The sequence below is a fragment of the Ovis canadensis genome, chromosome 2 (genome assembly GCF_042477335.2).
Source record: "Ovis canadensis isolate MfBH-ARS-UI-01 breed Bighorn chromosome 2, ARS-UI_OviCan_v2, whole genome shotgun sequence".
NCBI lineage: Eukaryota > Metazoa > Chordata > Mammalia > Artiodactyla > Bovidae > Ovis > Ovis canadensis.
In genome coordinates this window covers 82104110-82117585 of record NC_091246.1, presented here as the reverse complement: position 1 = coordinate 82117585, position 13476 = coordinate 82104110, and the positions used below count along the sequence as shown (strand labels likewise).

General features: G+C 36.7%; 1 protein-coding gene across 10 annotated transcripts in view; it reads left to right on the top strand.

Moving 5' to 3' along the window:
- MPDZ (multiple PDZ domain crumbs cell polarity complex component) overlaps positions 1–12890 on the top strand; it is a 175573-nt gene extending 162683 nt beyond the window's left edge. For all 10 annotated transcript variants that reach the window (XM_069576572.1, XM_069576571.1, XM_069576568.1 and 7 more), the window contains 8 exons: positions 2052–2138; positions 2916–3006; positions 3916–3959; positions 4755–4877; positions 6118–6222; positions 8611–8723; positions 9519–9642; positions 11502–12890. In XM_069576572.1, coding sequence (XP_069432673.1) covers positions 2052–2138; positions 2916–3006; positions 3916–3959; positions 4755–4877; positions 6118–6222; positions 8611–8723; positions 9519–9642; positions 11502–11648 — 834 coding nt within the window. In that variant the 3' untranslated portion in view covers positions 11649–12890. The remainder of the gene's footprint in view (positions 1–2051; positions 2139–2915; positions 3007–3915; positions 3960–4754; positions 4878–6117; positions 6223–8610; positions 8724–9518; positions 9643–11501) is intronic.
- The last annotated feature ends 586 nt before the right edge of the window (positions 12891–13476 follow it).

Here is a 13476-nt window from a genome sequence, read left to right as displayed (position 1 = left end):
CATATTTATATCTGGATGTATTCTTACGACCTCTGGCATAAGGGGAGAATCTCATCCTGGCAGGGATGCTCCCACAGAAAGGCGGGAGATCAGAGGGGCAAACGGGGCACCTCTGAGCGTCATGCTTTCTGGACTGCCCTGCCCGCCCTAACCCTTTCCTGGGCACACTACGTTGGACATCCTTATATTGAGTTGGCCAAAAGGTTCATTCAGGTTTTTTTGCACCATCTTACAGAAAAACCCAGATGAACTTTTTTGCCAACCCAGTATTTCCCCAGAGATGAAGAATGTGGAAGAGTGTTTGCCGATTTACCTGACAGTTCCTTCAACAGTTACCACTGTTGTTAATTCAGTCATTATAAGGCCTCCATCCCAAGGTATCATTGCTAAGCTTAAATACGTTTTACACTGTGAAATCTCTTTCCTCCAAAGTAAATTCCATGAAGAATCATTTGCTGATTGGAAAGGCAGCACCAGTCTAATTTTAAAAATGAGTTATAAAATATAGGATGGTCACCTAAAAATACAGTTCTTGGAAATTTAGATGTATTTCCTCTCAATTCTTATCTCATTGTTTTCCTTTACCTAACATGTGTTTTTATGACCCAAAGTATAGTTCAAAGTTGACTAGGCACCTATTGCCATCAGAATCCATGTCATGTGGTACATGTTCGGTAACACTAGCATATAACTTCATGACATTATTAAACAGCAGTGGATAATGTCAGAGGTCTCAGATTCTAGTCAGAACCTCTTCAGTCGTTAAGCTTAGCTTCACAGAGCGATTTAAAGTGGGCATTTTTGTTCTTACCTCTGGTTTGCAGAGGACCTGGTATGTACATATAAATTTAGTTACTAATGCACACTTAAACTATCATTTCTTCTTGGAGTTATTTTCAGAAAATAAAGTAATTAGAGTTCTTTAAGGAGAAGTCTCTTCCTTCAGGAGATAAATTTAAAATGATAGTTAATTCTGTGAGACAAAAACCTCTCAAAGATAGAGAAGGAGGCATCCATAATGTAACATAGATAATTTTAGAACCAGTTAAATCCTCATTTAAAAACCAGTTTGCCAGTATATAATGAGAGCCTTAAATATCCCTGTAGCTTTGCTATTTGTAACTGCTGCTGCATTTTGTTGTTTTGACTTAGTAATTCTTCATTTTAAAGTCTTGCATCAGTAATCCTCAGTACACAAAAAATTTTACATAGGTGAAGTTCACTGCAGTGCTGTTTGTTATAATGGAAAACCTGAAAGCAACACAGTTGATGATACTGCATGTGTTTGACATTTTGATGAGCATTGTACGTGGATTATTCTATCACAGCAGCCTATAATGATCTCTGTTTTTCTAAATGCAGAGTAAAAGGCTTATCAAGGTAGACATCTGTTAAGTTCACACAGACTGGATTTAAACTAGTGTATCTGACTCCAAAATGCCAGTTCTCACCCACCTCATTTTGCTGCTTTCACATTAGACTGTACAGCATTTCTTGCATGCCTGTGATTTATTTGTAAAGGACAACAGGGAAATTTTCCTCAATTCTCATTTGATGTTTATAGCAGTATGGCTTAAATATTGCATAATAGATCTATTCAGGTGCAGTATGGCAGTAGAGAGCTTATATTATCTGAGTACCTCTGCTGTTGAAAGCAAAGCAGCTTGTTGCAATAGTGGTTTTTTATTGCTTTTGTTTTGTTTTTTAAAATCCAAATTCCTTGGCTCATTTGGCTCTACATTGGTGTGTTGCATGAGAAAACTGGTCGATTCTCCATTTCTCTTTGCCTGGACAGACACCCTCTCCATGTAAATTATGAGCTAGTAAGACAGACACTTGGTGTGGCTACTACTGATTTGTTGTTACAGTTTTTACTACTTTTAATGTTTGAGAAAAACCTCTTTCCGCAAAGGATGGGAGAGATATCCTTGCCTATAGAAATTCCAAAGGAAACATGACTTTCAAAAACCCAGCCATAAAGAATACAGTGTAATCCTAAAGCTGACTATAGCATTCTATTTAAATGTTTCTGTCAAACAACCTCCCCCTAGTGTTCCCTAGGCACAGTAACCTTGGAAGTTGGAAGAGTCAAAACTGGTCCATTCCATTCGGAGAGGAGACCTTCTCAAAGCAGCCAGGTGCGTAGCTGTGGAATTCATCAAGGTGATGCAGTTCACAGGCTGAAAGGAGCTCAAAGATGGCCTTGCCTGTCAGTCTGTCCAGGGTCCTGTATGCAGGCCTGGCAGCATGGCAGAGCAGCTAGGGTACAGAGTTTGAGAGATGGGAATGGACAGGCAAGCAAGGTGAAGCTCTTAAGTACTTTGTGAGTCATTCTGAGAAACTTAATCCAAACCATTCTTCTTTTCTGACATGATTCTTTTTGCATAATCTCAAAAACGAACCAATTAATACATTATAAAGCCTACCAAGATAGTATATGTTTAAACTATTTTTATAGCAAACATTTATCAGCCAGCATTTAACTGAAAAGAACCTTGTGTAGGTGAACTGTACAAGCTCACCACTACATATAAAACACAGTGATAGTTTGTCCTTAAAGACCTCACAGTCACCCCTAAATGATTACCATTCGTTTCCTGTCCCTGGCCCTATTTCTGCAGTTAAGTTCGCATCTGTGTGCAACTAGATTAAATTTAGAGAAGATTAGCTTGGGTGAGATTATGTTGGAATCAAATTCTTTTACCTTTAATTAGTTATGTCACTGGGCACATTCTTCCTTTAAAAGAAAACAAAACTCAGTGGAAACTGTTTATATTGATTACCTTTCTAGTTATCAAATGCCACTATTGCTTAACAAGTATTTCTAAGTGCATTAAAGTAATTGCGATATAAGTCATACTTAAGGGGTATTATTATTTCCCAAGCTCTCTAAGACAACTATTATGTCTTTGTAGATGAGTGAAGCCAGCCTGTCCTCATTTACTTTTCCACTTTCGGGATCTGGTACATCTGAGTTACTGGAAAGTAGTTCAAAGAAGAATGCACGTAAGATTGGATTGAAATGTTAAGCATGATTTACTGGATTGAATTTTGGCCATCAACACTGATTTTTTTCCCCTGTTTTACTTTACCTCTGAAGCTTTCTTCCCTCTAAATCATCCTAAACTCTAATAGGTGCAAAAATGAGTGCCTGCAAAAGCTGAGAACAGCATGAAGCAATGCCTGTGGCAGCATTTCCCATTTGATGTTTTCCCTGGGAGATCTACTAACATTAGAATCAGTATTCTGTCATGTTTTTCTTACGAAGAAGATTGGTGTGTGATTTTTATTCCTGTTCTCTATTTAATATAATAGTAATAAATCAGAAGATTCCATTAGTTGAAGCCATCTATTTTTCATAAGATTGCAAAAATGTCAATTGAGAAAATTAATATGATCCTCCTGTGTTTTAATTACATGAAATCATGATGCAGAGGGCTTTTTGGCTTGGAGCATTGGTTGAAAGTTGTTCAAATTGAAGAAACTAACCATATGGCAGTCTCTGTGTGCAATGTGACTAATATTCTAGAAATTTAGGCACTTAAGTCCATGGATTCTTTTTAATGTTTCCATGACTTTATTCCTCTCAGCTGTGCACATGTGTCTCTCTGCCCAAAACACATCCTGTCCTTGCCTCATTCAGAGTGGATTATGCAGTTTTATAAGCAGTGCTTGAAATAAGAAGGAAGATATGGGATGGTGTGCCATTTTTTCAGTTGGGAGCCCCTCTGTAACACAGATGTAATCATGTGTGCTAGTAACTTTGAATACCCTATTTCCAAAAACATTGGGGTACCTCACTTAGGTACTTAGTCCCATTTAGTTTTAGAATAAACTAAAATTTAAACTATTACTAACATTAAAAATATGTTAATAATCATATTTTTCTCTTGTTTTTTTTTTTTTCATTTACAGTGGCATCTGAAATACAGGGATTAAGAACTGTTGAAATTAAAAAGGTAATGGGGAGAGAGAAAATAGTATACACGCTGATGGCTCCAAGGTCGTCTGCATATTTTCCTGTTAGCTGCCTTACTGCTTTATGGTACCATCTGATAAAATATGTATTACATGCAGTGAAAATAGCACAATGTAGACTCTGCTGAATTTCCTTGTTTGAAAAATCATTTTTGGTATACGCTTTTTTGCCCAAAATGGTATCAACCCAGCACCACACAAAATATGCGGGCCTCTCTGACTTCTTTTATGGATCAGTAAACCTTTGCCTTCTTCAGACTTTCAGAAGAAGTTTCCCATTCTTCTGAAACAGATTCTTCTGACAGCTATGTACAACAGAGAAAAGAAAAGCAAATTTAAGTGCTGAGCACACTTGTAGACACTTCATACCATCGCCATTTCATTCAGTAGTCACTGCGGCTCTTTGTAAGAGGCCCGGTTATTTCCATTTTGTCCATGAAGAGCTAGAGATTCATTGAAAGCAGTGGACTTGTTCCAGGTCCCAGCATTTGTTGGTGTGGGTTTCTGGCTTTGAATGCAGGTCCCTGTTGTCCTCATTCCCTGTAACATGATTTTTATTTAGCCTGTTGTGGTTTCTTTCACCTCCCGAACAGATGCTTAGTTTTCTAAGTCACATTAAGAACTTGTATCAGATAAATTAATGCAGTTTTCTTGGGCATCCTTTTCCTCCCTCAAGTCTAGAAGATCAGAATTAACTATAGAATGTTGTGCCAAAGAGAACAAAAGCCAATGAAAGATAACAGTTTGACCAAAGTATTCTGTCTGTCCCGTGGCAGGGGCCCACTGACTCATTGGGTATCAGCATTGCTGGAGGAGTGGGCAGTCCACTGGGTGATGTTCCTATATTTATTGCAATGATGCACCCGAATGGAGTTGCAGCTCAGACGCAGAAACTCAGAGTAAGTTCTACAAAGTCCCTGGTAGCCTTAGCAAATCTGCCAATAGGTTTTATAAACCCTTTGCATCTGGCCAACTGTTGCAAGCAGTTTGAAACTTCTCTGTCAGCTTTTAAATCAGCTAATATAGCTGCAACAGGGGTTTCTTTGAATAAAAAATGGGGAAATTTTAAAAGAAGAATTTGCTGTTGTAAGCAATTTGTCAGTAAATGAAATGGGATAATTTGCAGTTGTTTCTTAATATTTTTGTTTGCTTGAAGTCCTGTGGAAGAAGTTAAAAGAAAGCAGAAAGTATTCTCAGAAAGTATTGGCAGAATGAAGTGAAATTATTTTTTTGAAGTGAAATGTTTTATTTACATGTCTTTTTGGTACTTTATTAAATTGAAAATTATCATCTGTGTTGCATTTATTTATCTGTTTTGTGGAAGCTTGATGTAAATGTGATTTATAACGTGAAACTACAAAACTTGCTTCAAAATTGAGGGATTTTGCATATGTAGAGCACTATGACAGAATTTATGCTAACTGCCCAGTTCTGAAATCATGTGAATATTCCATTAGTAACTCAGTCTCTACACAGTAAAATCTGTATGGCCTCATACCTTAAAACTGTCTCAAACAATGACCACTGTTTAGAAATGCTGTGTAAATCAGTAATGGTTCAATCTCCCTTTGATATGTGAATTTCTGACTAGCGCTTTAAAACTAGTTGTACACATAACACGGGGGTTAGAAAACTTCTCTCTAGAGCACTTTTTGCTGAAGATGAATATTTCAGACTGTGCAGGGCTTATGTGTCTGTATTGCAGTTAATGAACTCTACTGTGTGAATGCAGCCGAGTAACTGTGTCTGTCTTATAACCAGATTTTACTTACCGAAATAAGCGACGGACCAGTCCTGGCCTATCAGCCGTAGTTTGCCAACCCTTGACTTATAGTCACAGATAATGTATATAATAATAGTATCCAGAGGAATTCTTGTTCACAGATGATAACAGATGCAGTGTTCTTTGGGAGAAGTGCAGAGAAGGAAAGTGTGGTTCCATGCCCCTGCTCCCAGAGATGATGGAGCATGGCCACTATGTGCAGCTTCTCTCTGTGGTTGCTGCTGCTAGGAGTCGGAGGTTTCCTTGGTTATATTTCTGGTGCTGATCAGCAGTATATGTGTGGTGTGGAGGGTGGGGAAGCAAATGGTCCCCCTCTCCATGGCATTGTAGCAGATGGCTATTTCTCTCCATCGCAGGTTGGGGATAGGATTGTCAGTATCTGTGGCACATCCACTGAGGGGATGACTCACACCCAGGCAGTTAACTTACTGAAAAATGCCCCTGGCTCCATTGAAATGCAGGTAAGATTTTTATCCCAACTTTTCCGATTGTGGGTAGCTTGAGGACACATGAGCTTTGATGTTAAAACTATAAAGTGAAATTTCCTGCTTTTATTTCCTGTTTCCCTTGAACATAAATGATTACATTGAGAGTTCCAAGAAAGTACACAGGAAATACATTCTGTCACATTTTTTTTTCTTTTTTTTTAATTTTAGTTTTTTATTTTTTAAATTTTAAAAATCTTTAATTCTTACATGCATTCCCAAACATGAACCCCCCTCCCACCTCCCTCCCCACAACAACCCTCTGGGTCATCCCCATGCACCAGCCCCAAGCATGCTGCATCCTGCGTCAGACATAGACTGGCGATTCAATTCACATGATAGTATACATGTTAGAATGTCATTCTCCCAAATCATCCCACCCTCTCCCTCTCCCTCTGAGTCCAAAAGTCCGTTATACACATCTGTGTCTCTTTCCCTGTCTTGCATACAGGGTCGTCATTGCCATCTTCCTAAATTCCATATATATGTGTTAGTATACTGTATTGGTGTTTTTCTTTCTGGCTTACTTCACTCTGTATAATCGGCTCCAGTTTCATCCATCTCATCAGAACTGATTCAAATGAATTCTTTTTAACGGCTGAGTAATACTCCATTGTGTATATGTACCACAGCTTTCTTATCCATTCATCTGCTGATGGACATCTAGGTTGTTTCCATGTCCTGGCTATTATAAACAGTGCTGCGATGAAAATTGGGGTACATGTGTCTCTTTCAATTCTGGTTTCCTCGGTGTGTATGCCCAGAAGTGGGATTGCTAGGTCATAAGGTAGTTCTATTTGCAATTTTTTAAGGAATCTCCACACCGTTCTCCATAGTGGCTGTACTAGTTTGCATTCCCACCAACAGTGTAGGAGGGTTCCCTTTTCTCCACACCCTCTCCAGCATTTATTGCTTGCAGATTTTTGGATCGCAGCCATTCTGACTGGTGTGAAGTGGTACCTCATTGTGGTTTTGATTTGCATTTCTCTAATAATGAGTGATGTTGAGCATCTTTTCATGTGTTTGTTAGCCATCCGTATGTCTTCTTTGGAGAAATGTCTATTTAGTTCTTTGGCCCATTTTTGGATTGGGTCATTTATTTTGGAAACAATTCCATTCACCATTGCAACGAAAAGAATAAAATACTTAGGAATATATCTACCTAAAGAAACTAAAGACCTGTATATAGAAAACTATAAAACACTGATGAAAGAAATCAAAGAGGACACTAATAGATGGAGAAATATACCATGTTCATGGATTGGAAGAATCAATATAGTGAAAATGAGTATACTACCCAAAGCAATTTACAAATTCAATGCAATCCCTATCAAGCTACTAGCCACATTTTTCACAGAACTAGAACAAATAATTTCAAGATTTGTATGGAAATACAAAAAACCTCGAATAGCCAAAGCAATCTTGAGAAAGAAGAATGGAACTGGAGGAATCAACTTGCCTGACTTCAGGCTCTACTACAAAGCCACAGTCATCAAGACAGTATGGTACTGGCACAAAGACAGACATATAGATCAATGGAACAAAATAGAAAGCCCAGAGATAAATCCACACACATATGGACACCTTATCTTTGACAAAGGAGGCAAGAATATACAATGGAGTAAAGACAATCTCTTTAACAAGTGGTGCTGGGAAAACTGGTCAACCACTTGTAAAAGAATGAAACTAGATCACTTTCTAACACCGCACACAAAAATAAACTCAAAATGGATTAAAGATCTAAATGTAAGATCAGAAACTATAAAACTCCTAGAGGAGAACATAGGCAAAACACTCTCAGACATAAATCACAGCAGGATCCTCTATGATCCACCTCCCAGAATTCTGGAAATAAAAGCAAAAATAAACAAATGGGATCTAATTAAAATTAAAAGCTTCTGCACAACAAAGGAAACTATAAGCAAGGTGAAAAGACAGCCTTCTGAATGGGAGAAAATAATAGCAAATGAAGCAACTGACAAACAACTAATCTCATTTTTTTCTTAATGTATATGTTATTTCATACTTTTTATATCTAAGGGGGAAAATTCTCAGTCTTGGCAGGATATGATTAATTGCTGAAATTTTCAGTGGTGTGATTGAGTGGCTTGTATTCTAAAGATCTTTAGAAAACAATTACATGTGATACCATGTTTGAAAGCATCAGGAACTTGATAGAATTGAATTAGTAGAATATCCTTAGTGTCAAAGATACCTCTGGACCTTATGAAATTTATTTTAACAGGAATGATTAAGTGAATGATGAAATACACATTTTTAATCCCAGTGCTCTTTTTGAAGAATTACTGATGTCTTCCTAGCCACATGAGCGTGTTTTTCTATTTATATTTCTTCTGTGTTCAGGTGGTTGCTGGCGGAGACGTGAGTGTGGTCACAGGTCATCAACAGGAGCCTGCCAGTTCTAGTCTTCCTCTCACTGGGCTGACGTCAAGTAGTATATTTCAAGATGACTTAGGGTGAGCTCACATACTATCGTTTGTGTGTCCCTATGAGCCACATAAAGGTGAAATGATGGGCGATGAAGTATAAAATATGAAAACGATGTATGTCTAAGCTCTTTAAGTTTGGCATGGATTTATCAAAGACAGGCAGGCAGGCAGGTAGGAAGATGACAGACAGGCATGTATGTGTGCTACTGCTCTTCCTACATTTTCATCTCTTGAGTTGTTTGAAGGAATATTTTAGTCTTGGGGTCAGTCTATCCTTTTAAAATTTTCTACATTGCCTAATCAGTCAATAGATCATACTTTTGAGTAAAAAAACTTTACAATTACCCAAACTTGAGTACGAAAGTATTAGAATATAGAGAGAGGAGAAGAGAGGAGCATGTTAGAATTTTTAAATTATCTGATGCAGGTTTTATTTTGTTTATCTGTTTTTGTCTCTGAGCTTGGTAATACTGATGTTTATGATTTATTCCATCTTAGTCTTCAGTGCTTCTTCCTCTCACTTTAAATGAACTGGAAAAAGAAAGAGCTGCTACAATGTACAATGAGAAGTTACCATGAATATGTTAGGTTAAGGGTAGTATACATGGGTAATAGAATTAGGGAGTTAAGTAGGGCTTTATTAGATTATGTAAATTTAACATTTGTAGCACAGCAGACACTGACAATTGAAGCATCCCTGAATACCCATGGTTTTCCACTGTTGGTGACACAGAGAATTCTATCAGCTTTAGGTGGGTGTCAGATAACCCATTGATATACATATGAGATCTAATAGCTCTTGTTTTCTTCCCTTTACTGTAGGCCTCCTCAGTGTAAGTCAATTACACTAGACCGAGGACCAGATGGCTTAGGCTTCAGTATAGTAGGAGGATATGGCAGTCCTCATGGAGACCTACCCATTTACGTTAAAACAGTGTTTGCGAAGGTAAGCTTTCAAATTTTAACTACCCTTTCCCCCCACAAAATGTTCACTAATAGTGGTCAGCAGCTGGCTTATTAGTTTATGGCCTCAGGTAATGCCAAATGGTCAACATTTGATTATTTTCTTGCACAACTCCCTACAGTAACAGGTCATTAAATATTTTTGTCCAATTTGAGGTTTAGTTATGTTTAAAGGAATATAGGCTCAAATTGAAGTTCCATGGGTGCTCTCAACAATATACATAAAATTCATGAACTTGAGTTAGACAGTCAGGCCTGATTGTTTTCCTTTGCAAACAAGATGCATATAGTTGAATGTCTTTTGAAAATAGGACATTTTAAATATGTGTATGTTAAAGAGCTCTGGCATTTCTTTTTCTTTGCATTTTTTGTTGTGAAATATAAAATAGGCACGGAAGAGTACATATAATACATATGCAGAATGGCTAAGACGTGTTTATTTTGCAAGTTTCATTTCATTAAATGGAGTAGAAAAATAACTGCTAAAATTTTTGCGTATCCAGCAGCCCTGTCACCTACCACAAATGAGCTATGTGTAGTTAAGGGATTCAGTGAAGAAAAGAAAACCATTATATATAGTTGTAATCATATAGCATCCTGTTGGATGGTAAGAATGTTTAGGATACAAGTTATTAAAACATTACTGAGCCTGTTAAAATAATTTAAACCCATATAATTATTATTTGGTAATTTGTTATGAAGATAATTTTTAGGAACTATAAAATTAGATGAAATTTCCTACAGGAGGAAATTCAGATTCTCAAAATTTTGTAGCACAAAGAAACAATTATGTTTAACCTACTAAAAGATTTCATTTGGGGGCTTTAGATTAGTATTATCATTCTTTTGATTACTTACCTATGGAGATTTCATTCTATTATTATTTTTCAACCAATATAAAGTGCTATATCTATAGCAATCTAACAATGAGCCTATTTTGTGAGATTTTTTTTAAGCCATTGGTATGTCTAAAAACACGAATAGCACTTGCCAGTAAATAAAAGAGTCATGCAGTCCTTTTTCTCAGCCTCAGAACAGTTTATTTAAGGCATGCTAGTTAGAGCATATTTTAAGAATTTCATCATTATGGATTCCTCATTAACTTTCCAATATTTTTTATCTTATATTTAATTGCATAATTGCTTACTGTAAGTATGCCTTAAGATAGGGTTCTTCTACAAACAGCAGTGTCTGTGTTTAGTCTTAATCATTTAGGGCCCATAAGGAATATGAAGACTCCATCTACGCTTGGGAAGTAAAGAATCAAGCAGCTTAAGCTTCCTTTTCGAAGCTACAGAAAGAATTAGGATTAGAGTTTGCATGACTTGGGCTTCATCCTGTGCTTGTCAACATACATGTGGGCTTTTGTGCTTCTGCAGAACTTTGGGTTCGGTGGCCCTCATGTCCTTGTCCTATAAAACCGCTTTTGTCCTACAAAACTGCTAATCCTTTGTTTTCTTTCTGTAGGTCTTCTTTACAGGATAAAAAATCTTGGATTCTATGAAATCATTCCTACTAGGCATATTCCCAAATATTCTTTATTAATTTGAGTTCCCACCAACTGCTGTGCCGAACAGCCAAAAAACCATCCAACTAATCTACTGACTGCTAAATTCTCTCTCAAATTGGAATCTCAGTGCTAAAGCCATTTAGGAGAAAGGCTTCCTTTGTGTCTGTTCATCATTGCTTAATGGCTGTGGAGCACCCGTGGAGCACTGAGAGCAATGTGTGTGTACACGCAGAGCAATTTACATTCTTGTTTGGATCTTTTTCTGTTGTGTAGCTGTGAGGCAGCATTTTTTTTTTTTTTGAGAAGTAAATAAACCCACTTTATAATTGCAGGGAGCAGCCTCCGAAGATGGCCGTCTAAAGAGGGGTGATCAGATCATTGCTGTCAATGGGCAGAGTCTGGAAGGGGTAACCCATGAAGAAGCTGTTGCCATCCTTAAGCGGACAAAAGGCACTGTCACTTTGATGGTTCTCTCCTGAATTTGCTGCCAGAATTGAGCCACTTCAACTTCTCCCTCACATCCCACACTATAGAGAGAGTGATCCTGCATTTTCTTTGCAGGCTGTGTTCACTGGGCTCTTCAATCCTATAGGAAAAAAAAAATAACATTTAAGTTTGTTTTGTCATATGGAAATGATTTTCTTACTGACACTCTAGCATCACTTTCCCATTCTCTTTATATTTTGTGATGTAAACTCAAAGAGAAGGGCTCTTTGTTTGCATAGATAAAGCTGGTCTTTCTTCCTGAAGATACCTGACATTTTATAATCAGGTGGGCAAATTTTAATGTGTGATCAGTGTTTAGTAGAGAAAGAAAAAGTCACTCAAAAGCTAACCAAGGAGAAGTGGCTTCATGAAATTAAGGTGAAAAATGAAAGTATAAGGAAGAAAATCTCGAGTTTTATAAAAATGTATTTTGTTAATCCACCTTCTCTCCCCACTTCTAAGAAAAGTTGTACTGAAAGTCTTTAAAAATTCTTTCAATGTTTAATTATTTTAAATATTACTTATTAAACATTGCATCTCCTAGCTCTAAATATACATATATAGTTTTCTCCAAAAATGGGCTTCATGATCAAGTAAAATAGCAGCAATAGGAATCAATGTCCCTAAGTTTGTAAAGAAATCATTTATTGCACATCTTGAGGTTCATTTTCATTTTTGACATATAATATTTCACCTTTCTATAAGTAAAATGATGGCTTTATCCTGTATTGACTATGGTTTCTCTAGAAAGCCTCCATGCTAAACATGAAGGAGCGTGGAAGTTTCTCTGAATTGTTAGTTCTGGTATTAAGGGATGCTTTGCTGAAAATATGTCTGTGTGCTGTGCAATTGGTTTTCAGTTAGTATTAATCTTAATGACAGAGAAAAAAGCAATGTGTTGGTAATTATTTTGGTTGTATGCCATTAGTAAATTGATAGAAAAATTAAGGGGATTAACATAACTTCATTTCATTGCCTTATATTAACATCTTATAATACAATAGTTTAAGACTAAGGGAAACAGATGGAGCTGTTTATTGAGACAACTGGTGAGGAATTATCATGTGTTCATTCCCATTTTAGAGCGTGAAACTCCTACATTAGAATATATAAAGTCATTTTGAATATTATCTATATTTGTAACAAAAGTAGTGTACAGATATTTTATTACAGCACTTTTGTGTAAATGCAGAATTGAAGTGAATAAATAAGTTTCATGGTGCACCAAAAAAAAAGGCAGGCATATTATTTTTTGTTCTTTTCACTGGGAAAGAGCTTTATTGTTCAAAATTTGCAATTTAAAATTGGTTTTTATCATGTCTAACTGAACATATGGTGTCCATAGTTACAGTTAGAGGAACTTTGGACAACTGCATTATGAAAAGCTCAATGTTTTTTATGCTAAAGATTCATAAACTCTGCATAGAGTGGAGGAAGAAAACAGTATTGAAGAAAGAGAGGTGTTGTGCCTGTATGTGCTTTCTGAAATGCTATGAGTGAAGCAGTGTTTTGAATTGTTCTTTAGAGGAGTCAAGAGCTAAAGCATGTTCAGATAGAAAAAGTCATAATGAAAATTATTTTTAATAACGTGAGAAATATGATTTGAACCCTGAGCAAGGAATTGGAGAACCTTTGTTCTGCCAGTTCTTTCCCTAATTAGCTGATGAACATATTCATTCCCTCTGATTTATCTCCTGTGTGAAGTGATAGGTTATTTTATCCCAAAGCTTGTTGTCAAGTTCTAAAATATAAAAATTCTGTGATTCTTAGATATACAAAATGAATGGATAGAGCTACACGTTGCAAGAATTCAGGAGATGT